Source organism: Neomonachus schauinslandi, chromosome 8 (assembly GCF_002201575.2).
Source record: "Neomonachus schauinslandi chromosome 8, ASM220157v2, whole genome shotgun sequence".
NCBI lineage: Eukaryota > Metazoa > Chordata > Mammalia > Carnivora > Phocidae > Neomonachus > Neomonachus schauinslandi.
This window is the reverse complement of record NC_058410.1, coordinates 142,013,321-142,029,492: the sequence shown is the minus strand read 5'-3', so window position 1 is coordinate 142,029,492 and position 16,172 is coordinate 142,013,321. Positions and strand designations below refer to the sequence as shown.

Here is a 16,172-nt window from a genome sequence, read left to right as displayed (position 1 = left end):
ACTTAATTCTCAGTATAAGGCCAGATATGAGTGAGATTTGGTTGCTGGTCACTTGGGACATGCCCATTTTCCTTTAACAGAACGTTAAAAAGTCTTATGGTTGCACCCTCCCTGTGCCTCAGTATATTTATATATCAGAAACATCCCATTAAAACCAATTCAACTCCCCATTTATGTTTCTTGCCCTTTGCAAAAAAAGGAAGAAAGCAGGTCAAATAAAGTCCTATAAAAGAAGCCTAAAATCGTGGGTTAGAATTTATTCTGTATGCTTAACTACCTGCAGAGGAAACCAGTCAAATCTTGGCTGTTTCCAGATCCACAGTGATTCTGTCTTTTAGTTTCAAGCCATAAAAGTTAACTACTGACTCCGATCTTCCTGTTTTGAAGGAAAATGAATATCTGGGTCCAGGCCAGGGTTCTCAGCTTTGGACGATTTTGCCCCTAGGGGACATTTGGCAGCATCCAGTCATTTTTGGTAGTCACACTGGGGATGGGGCAGCTACTACTACCATCTAGTGGGTAGAGGCCAAAGGTGCTATTAGGAGCACCTACAGTTAGTTCACAGGGAGGCCCCCCCCCGCCCCCCCAACGAAGAATTATCAGATCCAAAATGCCAATAGAACCACTGTTCAGAAACCCTGGTCTAGGTTGAGGAGGGAAAACCAGAAAATCTGGGTTAAGTGTTGATAATTAGAATTGTAGGGATTGAATTACAGTGTTATAAAGAGGGAGCATCTTTATATTAAATCAACCCAAACACATTTCAGGGTTTTTGTGGCCAGTTTTCTATGTACTTCTTGGCTTCTTTTGATATGGCCATTTACATCATCGGTGAAGAAGCAGATCAGTGCCTTTGTCTTTTTTTTTTTTCCTTTGCAAATGTCACTAACCTTTATTAGGTAAGATAAGAAGTCTGAGAATTTTTTTTTTCTAAATGCTTTTTTCTAAATTCGTTCCAGTCACGAACTCTGGTTTATAACCTTCAAAAATAGGCATAGCCTTTTTCATGGTGTTTTCTAATAGTCGGCTATTTCTTGTTCTTTAGAAAAAAAAATTCTGTGGACACTTTAAGTCGTCTAGTAAAGTTATCGCTGTTCTTTTAATAAGTAACATATTCATTGTTGTCTGCGGCAGCAGTTTTACAGTAAAGGGAGGTCCTTGTGAAATCCCTTGATTCTGGGAAGATGAAGGGAGGCAAAAAAGAAAAAAAAAAAAAAGGGAAGAGGCACGAATGCTATGCGTTCTGCATCATTAATCCTCTCCAGGGGCTCCTTTGCCTCTTGTTTTCGGACCCCATTCTGTGTGTGTTTGGATGTACTGTTTTGGCTGAGGGCTCTTGCACAGAATGCAGTAAGTCTGTCAACCTGACAAATACATTAAGGAAATAAATTGTAAACGTGCTCACAAGATAGAAATAGAAGAACCGATCTTCAGCGGGAGCTGAGTCCATTTAAAGCACCACGTTTGGGTGCCTGGGTGGCTCAGTTGTTGAGCCATCTGCCTTCGGCTCAGGTCATGATCCCGGGGTCCTGGGATCGAGCCCCGTATTGGGCTCCCTGCTCTGAGGGGAGCCTGCTTCTCCCTCTGCCCCTCCCCACCCACCCTCTGTCTCTCATGAATAAATAAAGAAAATCTTAAAAAATAAAATAAAGCACCACATTCTGTGCAAGTCAGGGCTTTCCGTCTGAAATCTTACTGTGGCAGCAGGAGAAGATCCTTCTGTTGGGTTGGTAGGTTGATTGGGATGAAGTACTTGTACACAGAGAGAGGGTAACTGTCTCTACATTGTAACACTGGCATTTAGTAGAATCTAATGACTTTGAGGCATTTTGAATTCAATAATTAGCATAGTAACAAATGAGCCAACTTAAGAGAGGGATGCTTCTATTGAACTTTGTAATTTTAAGTAGCTCTTCCATGCTTGTTTAAATTTTAATTGGGGGCATTCATGTTTTGGCAGACTTTACACGTTAGAAGGAAAACTTGTTGAGAGCGGGGCCGAGTTGGAGAATGGGCAGTTTTATGTGGCTGTCGGCAGAGATAGGTTTAAGAAACTGCCTTACGGTGAATTAATTTTTGATAAGTCCACCATGAGAAGGTCCTATGGGTAAGTGTTCATCCTCATTCACGTCTCTTATTTTAGTTACCACTTGAAATAACATTGTCTTATGCTGACCACCGGTATATCTTATATAATCTTGCTCATAAGTTAGAATGGAAAGCATGTTTGATATATATTGATTGATTGATTGATTTTTGCCATTATTGGAGATTGGAGATTTTTTTTTTGGCACAAAAATATAATTTTGGGGAAGCTATGAAAGGTTATATAGCTTCTCTTTTAACCATTCACTTACAAATTCATAGTAAATATAAAGATTTATTTTGATGAAGAAGATACGGGGCTGAGGGCTTCTATATAGCATACATCATTCGAAGTTTTAATAATGTCTCCGCTGGTTAGCTAGACCAAATAGTTTTCAGTTGGTGCATATACGAACATCTACAAGTGTTAAAAAAAATATTTTATACTCCTTTTAATAGTAATGAGATAAATACAATATAATTCTCCTTGTGCAAGTAAATAGAGCAGCAAGAGAGACTATAATTATTATATGCAAAATTTTGAAGATTGCACTTCTATTTTGAAAATTGCACTTTTAATTACACACAATGCATTGTGACCCTTTTTCTCTAGGAAATGTCATGTATTTGTGAAAGGTGCCTTATTTCCGCTGAGCAGAGGGCTGGCGGAGGCATGCACGCAGAACCCTGGCCCCCCGCCCAGCAGATGCAGACACCCCCTGGCTTGCTTATGGTGGGGTTTTTTTTTTTTTTTTTTACTACCTGTGCTGCTTTTCCCACATGTTCCGTGGCCACTTAGCTCTCAGAACCTGACTTTTCGTGGCTGCCTTCTGCTGGGGTGTGAGTTACTTGCACAGAGATAGCAGAAGGTCACCAATTTGTTCTCCATTAATTTGGAGTTTGTGAAGCCTGGCTGGAGAGGCTGGTGGAGGGTTTCCAAATAAGTAAGGGATGAAATGGACTTTCAGGGCGGTGTTTGGAGTGGGCAGGAGCAGACGGTTTTCCAGCACTTTAGAATTATTTTCCAGCAGACTTATTGACGACTGTCCTTGGCCATCCATGACGTCAGATCCTTCACGATCTCTGCTGAGCAACACTGGATTCACCTGCTGTGGGCTACAGTGTGTTCTCAAGGGCGATGAGAAGTCTGTAGCTCGTGGTTGCCTCTCTCTGACAAATTAGTTAGACACACCTTCATCTGTGTGTGGTCTTCTTTTCAGAGGGGTCAGTGGGTTCCAAGATAGGTCTCTTCCTACCGTATGTGGAACAACATTCTTATAGCCAAAGAGAACTTTTATTTTTTATTGAGAATGACGGGTCTAGAAGCTCACTGAATATAAACGCCGGTGTTTTGCCATTCTGAGCTTCTGACATAGACACTGCAGACATTATGAAAACAATGGACGTTTATTGTTTTTGACTCAGTCTGGCAAAACCATCACTCAGCTTAGGAAGTGACTTTTTGAAATGCATCCAGAAAGTTTGGGGATTTGAATAAAAATGCTACGAAAAAAATTAAAGGTGGTACTAAAAGTTTATAGGGAGCATCAGTGAAAATCATTTAATGTTGAACATTAAAGATCTTTGGGACTGGATTTTAATGATTTTATGGTGGTCTTTGTGAAATTGGGAAAGTATGTGGTACTTTTTGTGAAACACCTGTGTCCCTTAAGCAGATGACTTGCAGGTTGGGATGATAAGTTGGGATGACAATTATCTTGCATTATGTATTATTTGTCAATAACATTCAGATTTCTAAATTGCGATTTGTTTCCACAGTCAGAAAGCTTCTTCACTACCTCCTATTGTAGGATCCAGAAAGTCTAAAGGGAGTGTAAGTATCAGATGCTTTACTCATTAAATATTCTCTATTTCTATATGATACAGAGAGACTGTCCTTTGGGTTTCAATTAAATTTGAAGAGATAAAACTTAGCTGTCTTGTGGTATATGAGCAATTATGTGAAACAACGCTAGAACATTAACGTTACGGTTAAGGTCTTCAAAATGAACTAACACTTTTAAAATAGAGGTTCCAAAATAGGTGTCTTTTTCCTTGTGTATATACAGTTGAAATCTGGGCAATGATGCATACAAGTAGAGGAAAGTTTGGATTAGGTCACATTAGTGGTCTGCTCAGTCTGGTTTTGTATCTCTGACAAAGACTAAAAAAAGGATGTTTTTGTAAAAAAAAAAAAAAAGCAATCATCAAGCTATCTTCCTTTCAAAGACTGAGAATCACTCTACGTCGTTCCCTATCAGATTTTTTTCCATCCGTGATTGGTCCATGCATTTGTGAACTCAGCGAATGTCCGTTCAGTACCTCTCCTGGGGTAACTGTGGCAGGCGCTTCGTAGGTGACTTCATAACCTGTTTGTATTTTTGGTCCGTACCCCTTCGCAGGGAGGGGTGTGATGCCAGGCTTGGAGGGCCACTTGGACAGGTTTTTCTGGCTGAGGCTTCTCTCTCTGCCCTTTTGACTGAGCTGCCTGACCAGCAGCGATCAGAATTGGTTTGACGTTTCCCCCCAGTGTGCGCGCTGCCCCCTGATTTAACTAAGCAGAATTCTTCCGTTGGTGTTTTCTGACGTAAGCAATTGCTGGGTGATGATGTGTGTCCTGATGATGCTTTAGTCCACCCCGCCCCCAACCTTTTTGTATATCATGCAAAATTCTTTGGCAAAAAAAAAAAGAGAAATCATTTTGTGCGATGTAGTGCAGACCTCAGCATAACAAACAACAGACATTTATCACCTGTTCGTTAGCTGAGGCTCTTACACTGTTTATGACCAAGCTTTGGCCCTCAGGAAATGGACAGTCCAGTTGAAGTGGAGAACAGAGCCTGAAAAGGTAACTGACGAGCTAACGCTGAACAGCGAGTTTGCGGTGAGATTGGTAAACGCAAGACAGAGGGAGTCAAAGGTTTGTTCGCCAAAGTACACGAAGGAAGTTGAATGTGAGCCATGCTTTTGAGCGTTGTTTGCGACGGGTGAAGGTCGATGAGGGGAAGGCGTTTCAGATGGAAAGGATGGTGTGAGAAAGGAGCGAAGATGTGCTCTCCGAGGGGCAGTCACGCAGGCTGTGATCTGCACTTAAACACGGAAGGGGAATTCTGCACAGACAGTAGAAGGAGCACATCCAAAGGCTCCCATTGAGTCCACAGGGCCCGTCTGGAGGGAGCTCACGCTCATGACCCCGGGGCACGGGGAGTCCCTCAGGCTGACTGGAGCAGGGGATCCTTCGTGTGTACAGGCTGGTTCGCCTGGAGTGGTAGGTGGTAGCAGTTTCAGATGGCCTTGAATGTCAGACCCAAGAGTCTGGCCCTTATCCTGGAGTAGAGGGCAGCTCACGAAGGCTTCCGAGAAGTGGGAATGTGAACCCGTCTGTTCTAGGAAGGTCAGATCTTTTTTGTGGGGAAAGACTTAACGTGGTGAGAGGCCACGGATGAGAGACGTCCGTTACGTGGCCATTGCAAGCAGGAGCCTTGGCATCAGGCAGAAAGAGCTAGGCTAGGAAGGTGCCTATTGCTCTTGAAGAGATGGAAGACTTCCTTGGTGATGGGACACAGGGGTTAATGGAGAAGTTGGAGCCAGAGATAACTGCAGGTTCTTGAGCATGGATCACCCAGGAAATAGTGCGACCCTGGCCAAGAAGAGGGCAGTCGGAGGAAATAATGACCTGCCTGATTTCAAACATACTGAGTTGGAGGTGTCATCGCGGAATCTAGTTGCAAGTGTTCAGCAAGCAGCTGTAACTGGTGGAGACCAAGGCCTGACGAGGACCCGGGGCGCAGATGGCAAGTTCATCCGCGTAGCAGTCATAGCTGGAGAGCAGACCCATCACTCTGCTGTTCCTTCCTGGCACCCGGCCCAGCCCGGCGCGGGGCAGCCCTCCCTGCTGTCGAGCGCGATCCTGGAGAGAGTGCACACAGACTGCCGAGGACCCAGCCCCGAGGCAGGCAGACCGCACGTGTCTGCAGAGGAGGAGGAGAGAGAATGTTCCAGTGGCTCAAACATAGATTTTAGCCGCTACCAAAACTAAATAGAACCCATGAATGTAGGGTTTGGACATTTTGTGCTCTTGCTCTTCTTCAGGACTTTGGGGGCAGAATCTCCTTGTCTACCCCAGGCATGAGTGGGCTCATCGATTCCCACGATGCTGCTGCAAGAGGGGTGGTAGAACAGAGAGACCCAGTGGACTTCGTAAGTGCCCCTAGGTCAGCCGGGAAAGTTGGTGTCAGAACCAAGACCATAACTCAACTCTTTGCATTCACAGTTACCAGACTTTGGAATTACGGGCTTATTATTCTGAAGTTTGGAATGGTCTAAATTTTTTATTAAAAATGCGCAATGTGTTTCCTGCTTTAAAATTCATGTGCAAGAGGCACATCCATCTTGCTTGCTTGTTTGGAAGTTATTTAGAATCTGTGCTGTGAATGCTGCTTCCTCTAACAGTAAATGGAGTTTCCTGTGTATCTGGCACGGAACAGAGCCCCAGGGAGATGGAGATGAGCAAAAAAGACATGGTGCTCTGAGCTCAAGGTACACTTGGGGGAGAACAAGGTTAAACTAACAATTCCAGAAATCAATATATAATTACAAGGTGCGGTAGGAATGAAAGAAAGGTACAGAGAATATGCAACAATGGAAGGAGAACCTATTTAGGTAGGCAGGTCAGGACTGATCTTCCCTGGAGAAGTGACCTTGGAGGAAAGACTCAACATCATGACATGTTTCCATCTCCTAGAAAGCAAAGACTCAAAATTACATGTCCGTGCTCCAACTTAGAAGAATAAACTGACGGTAGAGTTTGCCTCTTTCCACAACACTCCAAAAACATTCTGTCTATTCATCCATCTGTCCATCTCCTTGTTCAGTTAGCCATTCGACACAGATTTATCAAGCAGTTACTAACATGCCAGGAGCCACTCTAAAGGACCGGCTCACAGGGGCCAACAGATCAGGTTTCAGACCTCATGGAACTTTCCTTTTAGTGCTTGTGTGTGTGTGTGTGTGTGGAGCCGGGGGGGTGGGGGTGAAGCGGGAGAATGGGGGTAGACAGACTATCAACCTCTAAACAAATGTACACATAATTTCACATGGTGCTAAGCACTAGGAGGAAAAGAAAATGTAGCAAGGCACGAATTGATAGAAAATTCTCTGAGATCTTAATGACCTAAAGAAGCCAGTCTTGCAAGGCGGGGCAGGACTGGAAAGAGCCTCTATGGCAGAGGCAGGGGTCACAAAGGCCCTTGGTGAGGAGCGTGGCATCTTGGCATGTGAGGGCAGGAAGAAGGCCAGAGTGGTCTGAGATGAGACTGGAGAGGCATGTAGGGCCAGGTCTGTAGACACCGTGCTAGGAGTTTGGATTTTATTCCTTGATGGGACACCATCTGAGGGTTAGAAGACGAGAAGAAGAGAGGGATGTTGTTGGTCTTACATTTCTGAGGGATCACTCCGGCTGTGGTGTCCACAGAGAAGCGGGTCAGGGGGAGAACCTAAGCAGGAGGCGGTGGGGCGCTGGACCCAGGCACGTGACGCAGGTGACCTGGGCGCCTATGACGAGTCCTCCTCGAGTATCTTGTAACTGTCGTCTCTGAGCGGTGCATTCAACCGACAGGCATTTACTGAGTGCATGTTATGTCCTGGGCACTGTTTGTAGAGCTTATGGGAAGAGGGAGGCGGTGAGTCTAGAGAAAGCCCTGAGGATATGGAACGTGCGTTCTAGGGGAGGAGAAAGACAAATACACAACACACTTGGTGTTAATCGGGGATAAGCTTGAAGAAAAACACATCAGGGTGTGGGAAGAGGAAGTGAGAGGGGGCTGTATCATCTGGGTGGTCAGGGCAGGCCTCTCGGGAGGTTATATTCGAGCAGAGGGGCAGAACCCGCCTGGCACACGGCAGGGGCTCACTAACCCTGTGCAGTGGGTGTGTGATGCCCGGCAGTGAGCCGCACGGAGGGACCATCTCCGTCGGCAATTCCAAAGTCACAGACTTGGTTTTTTAACTGAAGGATTATTTTACTCCTGTCCTTTAATTAATTGGGTCCCTGGAGAATGTACATGTTTTTAAAGATCGTTAACTGCTTGGCACTGAGTGGGGGTGTGCGTGAGGGGGCTGGGGGGGACCTAGCTCAGGACTGCAGGGACCACCCCCGAGGCAGCAGGAAAGGCACCCCCCAAACTGGTGATACAAGTCGAAGGGGATGCAGAGCTGGATTTTTAGGAATTAATTTCTTGCAGGGCTTTCTAGGAATCACTCTGGTGCATAAGGAGGGGGAGTGTGGGTGGGGGCCTGATAGAACTTAGTGGGAAAAAAAGAGAAGCTGCAGGAGTCTGCACAGGGGCCCCTACCCTTGTGGTAGGGAGTGCGGGTGATGAGGGGGCTTCTGGGCTCAGGCAGACCCTTCCAGAGCAGCTAAGGAAGGAGACCAGAAAGCCATTCCCTACACAGACTCCTAGCGCTGGGGAATCACAGACATGAGCAAACTGAGAGTAATTTAACCTGCGGTTCTGGCCTTGAAAACAAAAGGAAGATAGAAGGGAATTGTGTTAAATCCTATTAAGTGAGAAGAACCACCCCCTTGATCGGGAGGCTTCCCCGGGGCACACCACGCAGGATCAAGGCGGCCCCTAGTGGAAGACGTGTAAACTCGGAGATAGTTGAAAAGTAAAGCCTGAGTTCTTGTTCTTACTACCACGTGGCCGATATAGCCTGTGATCAGTAGTTTACAGACTCAAATATCGTCATTGCTAACGTTCTGGTGAAAAACAACAACAACAAAAAACCCAACACGATTATCCGTGTATCACAAGGTCACTGTGAAGCAAGATAAATTCCAGATGCTCCCAAAGCTCCATTTTGCCTTTTGGGAAACCGAGTCTGGTATGGATAAAGGGGCTTTTTGCCACTTGCCATCACCAGATACATCAGTGAGAGAAATACCAGCCTGAGTTTGGGTCCAGCTTCCTGGTCAGGAGTCTCCCACCTGGGCGCGTCTCCGAAACACGCCGAGGCGGAGGCAAGACCCTCCCAACATTATCTTTTTTTTTTTTTAAGATTTTATTTATTTGATAGAGAGAGACACAGTGAGAGGAGGAACACGAGCAGGGGGAGCGGGGGAGGGAGAAGCAGGCTTCCCACCGAGCAGGGAGCCCGATGCGGGGCTCGATCCCAGGACTCCGGGATCATGACCTGAGCTGAAGGCAGACACTCAACGACGGAGCCATCCAGGCGCCCCAACCCTCCCAACATTATCTTAAGCTCGATGTTTTCCGGCATGTGTCCATGGGGGCTGGGGCCGTGTTTCCTGTTGTAAAGAAAGACACCTGACTTGAGTGGCTCGTGTTGGAAAGAGCCTAGGGAGCTACTAAAAAAAACCAAGTTTCGGGGTGCCTGGGTGGCTCAGCCGTTAAGCGTCTGCCTTCAGCTCAGGTCATGATCCCGGGGTCCCGGGATCGAGCCCCACATCGGGCTCCCCGCTCAGCGGGAAGCCTGCTTCTCCCTCTCCCACTCCCCCTGCTTGTGTTCCTGCTCTTGCCATCTCTCTTTCTCTGTCAAATAAATAAATAAAATCTTAAAAAAAAAAAAACAAACAAAACCCCGAGTTTCAGTAAAGTCGGGGAGCTCGAAGGGCACCTTTCAGAGCTGTCAGATGCACTGCTGTGTGGCAGGCGGGAGGCAGGGCAGTGGTCCAGGTCCCGGGGGTCCGGTTCCCGCGTGGGACACGCTGCAAAATCAGGCCCCTGCTTCGTTGTCTTCCCTTCAGCGCGAAGCCACAGTTTGTCACTTCCCGGTGGCCTTCTCGGGGAATCATGCCATATAATAAATATTTGCAGTGCCCCCCCAGATAGCCACAACTCTCCATTTATGTATCCAGGTTATGAGTCACATGCGGAAGTCTCAAAAAAGGAAGGAAAAATCCCCCTCTCCATTCCTCTGTCCCCCCCCGCCCTCTCTAATTTATCTGTAGATCACCTATAATTTATATAATTAACTATGTGAATAAATATGAATATATAATATATTACATATTTAATATTATATATTATATATTTAATACATATAAATTTAAATTTAATATATTTTATATATTTAAATTAATATATTTTAAAATTTATATTAAATATAAATATATATAAATATATAAAAATATATATAAACTTAAATATAAATTATATAATATAAATTATATAAATATAATATATTAATATATATTATATAGTTTATATGTTTGTGCATAATTATTATATATTTATATTGCTAGCACTTTAGATGAATCAACATTTTTTTCTTTGTTAAAAAAAGACAGGCATTTAAATTGTCTCCAGGCTTCTAGTTACAAAACAAATTCTTCCCTTTGTTTTAGTTTAGTGTAGTCCTCACAAAGCGCCCAACAATCAGTCATTGATTCAATAATTGCATGCGTGGGGGTCCATTACCAAAGCCATGCTATGTAGCGTTATTGGAATCCACCAGGCTTTCTCGATGCTCCAAAATAAACCCTTTGGAGTGTCCTTATCAGAAATGGAGCAAATTGGAACTTCCTGTAGAGTCAACAAGAGAGTTGACTTTTATTTTATTTTTTTTAAAGATTTTATTTATTTGACAGAGAGAGACACAGCGAGAGAGGGAACACAAGCAGGGGGAGTGGGAGAGGGAGAAGCAGGCTTCCCGCAGAGCAGGGAGCCTGATGTGGGACTCGATCCCAGGACCCTGAGATCATGACCTGAGCTGAAGGCAGTTGCTCAACCGACTGAGCCACCCAGGCGCCCGAGAGTTGACTTTTAAAGTTGCATGAATCCCGGGCACAATTCTGCTTCTCCCTGGTCACACACCATTTGCAGAAAATGCCTTTTCCCAGAGAGCTGTGAGGGACCATCCTGCCCAGATCCAGGGGCTCTCATTCACTCAGCTTCATATTAGTTCTCAAAAGTTCCACAGCATCTCTGAACCTTCCAGTAGGCTTGCTGGAAGGGTGACTCCGCTCATCCAAGGCTTTTGAAGTTTCAAAATCATGGGACGAACAGATGCTATGGAAAACAGGCTGGAACATGAGACCTGGCGGATGGGTGTGGAATCCCCACTATAATCGCATGATCTGTTTCTTCTGCCAGGCAGTCCACGGGCCTTGTGAGAAAGAATCACTGGAGAAAAGGAAGGAAAATAAGCAACAACTCCGGTTGCAGTTAATGCAATAATTAAATGGAAGTGTATGTTTAAATTGCAGTTGGAATGGGAAATTAAATTATGCAAAGGAGTGTTAGAGATTTGGACATGTTTTCATACTGTTAATAAATCTATGCATAATTCATTTTCTTGTAGGCTATGACAAAATAGCATAAATAACTTCATTTGTAAGGCTGTGAGTTTTTCTATTCTTAATTGGGTGATGGCTAAAACCATTTCAGTGCTTCTGGATGACTGAATGTATAAATGTTTAAAATGAGCAGTTATAATAGGTTTCTAGGCAGATTTGCTTATTTAATATTACTACATTTATTTTCAGATCCTAGCATAGTACAGATGTTGCATAAAGATTTCACCCAATATGGTGTGAGTTGGATCTGATTTTTAAGGAAAGACATACTAACTCTGCTCTTGGAGAAAGCACTCTGCTACTCTTCGAGCAAATACTGCCCGACAGGCACTGTACTAGTAATTTTATAAATGTTACCATTTCCTTGTCACGATAGACCTAAAGGCAGGTGCGTTAGCCCCACTCAACTGAGAAGGCAACGGCCAAAGAAGGCAGGAGGTAGCCGGAGGTCCCTCTGGCGGTTAGTGGCAGCGCAGTAGCTCTGAGCCACGTATTTTGGTCTCTAAAACTTGCATTCTTTCTACTTCCTGCAGCCTCACACCTTATACACTCAAGACACTCAAGTGGGTTTAGCACCTGAGCATCCGAGAACCAGGTTGTCTTGTTAGGAGGGAGGTTCTTGCTGTAGCAATGGCCAAGCAGCAAGACCGAGTCTGAGCGCACCTGTTCTTTGGGAGCTCACAGTGGTCACCATTGTGGTGGCTGTTATGTGGCTCCCCGGGAGCTGTACTGGGGCCAGGGAAACTCATCCTTGCCTTCATGCTGAAGAGCCTCCTTTGCAGAGGCAAGGTCTTCGTTCCCAGAGGCACGTGGAGACCACAGGCAACCACTGAATGTATGATCATTGGTGGTCGCCTTGCAGAGGCATGATCTTGAGCTGCTCGGGTCCATGTGGCTCTGGATTTGCGATTCTCAGGGAGCATGGCAGTCACCAGCAGATGAGTACGTATTTGAGGATTTCTACAAGCACAGCGTGTGTCTCCTTGTGTGATGATACCTGCGTATTCACAGTGACCACTAGTTAAGAAGGTATTTCTAGATTAAGTGGTCAAACTGAGGGCTGTCACTTTTCCTCATCCAGTAGATTTTTCTGGAGGGAGAGGATGGTTAAGGCAATGACCTTGCTGGCTCCGTGACCTTGGGCAAGACTCATTTCTTCCTCTCTGCAATGGGCGAAAACAGTGCCTGCCTCAGGGTTGTGAGGATTGAAATAATTTTATAGAATGTTTGGTACATATTAAGTGTTCAATACTTTTTAGCTATATTTTAATTCTCGTGCTTCTGCTAGACCCTTCTCCTGGGACCAGGAAAAGTTAATGTACATATTAAGACAGAGAACGGGGAATCAGCAGAATATGTCCACTCCCGCACCTGCCCCGTTTACTGCTGGTTAATGACTGACATTGACTAGGAGTTACTTTGGGATTTCATTAGCCCATGGTAAGGGTCTAATCTTCTGCCACTCAGGGAAATGATCGTCAATCCAAGTCAACAGTTGGATCCAACGACCACGCTTCCCCTCAGCCCCCAAAGAGGAAAGGGAAAAAAGAGGAGGTGAATTTGGAAAAACCCAAGAAAGGGAAACAAAACGTAAAGTTAAAGAACTCACCACAAATAAGTCCAAACAGTGGTAAGTTTGTCCTTGTTATTATTATATTGTTTTTATGGATTATCATCTTAAGGCTTTGATATGATTTTAATTCTTAAATAGATCTGTTTGTTTCTTTGGACCCATGGAAGATGCTCCTTATCATCCTATAGGAGAGTTTTCAAAGAAGATTTTTGTGTAGGAAAGATTCTTCTGTTTCTCCTTCCAAAATTTCTGTTTGTAATTAGAGGTTGTGTACAAGAACACATGCTTTGAGGTAAAATATTTCCTGTGGTGGTCTCATATAAAAAAAGGTGAATCTTGTCATCCTTTTCCTCTATTGAAAGGGCTTGATTAACATGTTTACCAACTACTGTTGACATTGGTCTCTCTTACTTGTGTGTCTACAACCCTTGTTCACATTGATCACAAGTTACTTTTAGTCACAGATCCCTTTCTCCAAAAAGATGTTTTCCTAATTTTACTGATATCCAAGAGAATACGACACACCCAGAGAACATTACCAGTAGGACGTGTCCCCAAATTAGTTCTGTATCTTGCATCACCAGGTAAGAGATGCCATAAACTAAGTTTTTAAACATTTTCATCAGTATGAGATTTGTGCAGTCAGAATTGTGAACTTTCATGGGAAGACTTTTCATGGGAACTTTTGGGAAGACAGGCTCTTTTTGGTTTCATTCCAAGCGTGGTGTCAGTGGGACGAACCTGCAGGGGTGGAGGGGTGGAGGGCTGGCCGGGCCACAGCCCCGTGCAGGGACTGTTTCTCCTTCACCCTGGGATCCCCTCACACACCTGCCAGGGGGACATGCTGGGCGGGAGGGAGGAGGATGAATGGGCTGTTATTGCGGATTCATGGCCAGCTCTCTGTCTTCCACTTGGGAGCTTCAGCTTCTTTTGAAGTTGACGTGAGGAGTCACATTAGAATGACAGCTACTGTGGGCCTCACAATGAAGGGGACACATGAACTCGTGGGGGTTCAGAGGCTGAGGCAGGCGATGAAGGAGTCGTGGGAAAGCTGCGTGAGACTAAGTGAGAGAAACAGTCTGCATGACGAGCCAGTTACAAAGAGGAGATAGAACGGAGGGGGCTTTGCATCATTTCGGTGATGGAGACCAGCTGGGGATGGGGGGTCCTGGATTCTCCTTGCAGCTCTGCTCTAGACCTTGGGCAAGCCACTTAACTTTGGGGGGCCACGTCAGCTCTCTGCAAAATGTGGGCTCATATTAAGATTTAGCTTGAATGTTTGCTTATCGTTAAGTCTGTATAATCCCTCACAGTTGACGATGAAACAGGGGAAGCCAGGGTCAAATGTGGCCAACGAATGTTTATTGAATGCATATTTTACGGCAGGCACCAAAGGAAAGAAGCTAGCCTGGAAGAATATGCCATACCTTGAGGATTTAAAATCACAGAGGCTTTATTTTAATCAGTATACCAGATTGTGAAGCCCCCAAGGCCCTGGGCTGGGTCTTCCTAGGTGTTATGTTTTTATTCGCAATAACTGGCATGGGTCTGATGGATACGAGACCCTTAATAAATATTGGCAAAGGAGCGCTGGAACATAGAACACAACATAGACAGGTCGCTGTAATACTTTGAAACTCTTCACGAATATTTTTCATTAAAGGCTTTTGTAAAATGTGGCTTATTTTCTGTGAGGCTCATCTTAGCATGTGAAAAATCCCAATTCCTCCTCCTAGTTTGTGTATTTTAAAGTCTTTAGTTTCAGCAGTTGCTTCTCAGGAGAAAGGGGACCTTCACCTTGTCATTCTCATTTGCAGAAATTACGTAGGATGAGGTTACACCCACAGTTTCCTCTTGCACTGGAAAGGAACCTTTACGGAACAGCTAAATGATCAGTACTTTTGTTTTTGTAGAAATTCTCAGTTTTCAGCAATGGTACCTGTGGGGATGAAAATAAGAAACACGTTGAGCGTTGAGGCAAGTTATTATTATTTTTTAAAGTGCTCGGAAAAGGTGGAAGGCCATCGCTGTTCAACCCCTTGTCTTTGGAGAGCCTGGCAATTGTTTTAGATTATTGCCCATGTTAAGTGTCTATTCTCCAGTGTCGTTTTATAATGAGCGAAATGTAGGCTTCTAACTGCCGGACCTCTGGTGTCTTTTATTTTTTGTTTTTAAAGATTTATTTATTTGTCAGAGAGAGCAAGAGCACAAGCAGGGGTGAGGAGCAGAGGGAGAGGGAGAAGCAGACTCCTCACTGAGCAGGGAGCCCAATGTGGGGCTTGATCCCAGGACCCTGAGATCATGACCTGAGCCAAACGCAGACGCTTCACCAACTGAGCCACCTAGGCACCCCCTGCTGGTGTCTTTCAAGCGACAGTTTGGGGGAGTGGAACCTCCCCCCCCCCCCCCCCCCCCCCTGGCCCCGTAAGAAACTTAGGTGATCCAGAAGTGTACATAAGAGTTGAGATGAAGCATTTTGTATCTTTTCCTCTCGATAGAAAGAACATACAACCTGGAAGATGAATCTTGGCTTCCAAAAAATTTTTTTTTCCAGGGAAAATGAAAAAAAAAAAGGATTTTGTTCACTAGATTAAATCATCACTTGACAAATTTAAGGATATTAGCTTAAGTCCATAGTTTTGAAAATTGAGCTATTTCCCCCATCAGCTCTCCCTCCAGATGTCTTTGGCTATAGAAATTGTCCAGGTTATAGTATCAAATCTCTCCTTTTCTCACTCCTTAATTCAGTTCATATTAATTTATTCTCACAATTGTTTTTTACTTTAATGTCCTCTATTCTAGTAATTAGAACCAAGTGTGTGCTTTTGGATAGTCATATCTCAAGAGCGCTTATTGTCTAGAAAAGTAAAAACAATAGGACTGTAAGCAAAATGAAAGGAAAGGTGTGTGGTGAGTCAAGATAATGAGTAAAAAATGCAAGAATTAATACTGTATTGTATATTTGAAAGTTGCTAAGAGAGTAGGTATTAAAAGTTCTCATCACAAGGAAGTTTGTTGTTGTTGTTGTTTTTGTAACCGTGTATGGTAACAGATGTTAACTAGATTTACTGTGGTGATCGTTTTGTAATATATACAAATATCGAATAAAAAACGCAAGAATTTGATGTTAGAGATGAAACATAGTTTTTGCTACTTACCAGTATTTTACATTTGGGATTAAGTGGTTGATTTAAT

At 44.3% G+C, this 16,172-nt stretch overlaps 1 protein-coding gene across 1 annotated transcript in view; it reads left to right on the top strand.

Moving 5' to 3' along the window:
- The window catches only part of DCDC2 (doublecortin domain containing 2), a 150,579-nt gene that overhangs the window by 44,822 nt on the left and 89,585 nt on the right, over nucleotides 1-16,172 (top strand). Inside the window, exons 5-7 of the mRNA XM_021697057.1 lie at nucleotides 1,961-2,107; nucleotides 3,865-3,919; nucleotides 12,872-13,034. Of these exons, the coding sequence (XP_021552732.1) occupies nucleotides 1,961-2,107; nucleotides 3,865-3,919; nucleotides 12,872-13,034 (365 nt within the window). The remainder of the gene's footprint in view (nucleotides 1-1,960; nucleotides 2,108-3,864; nucleotides 3,920-12,871; nucleotides 13,035-16,172) is intronic.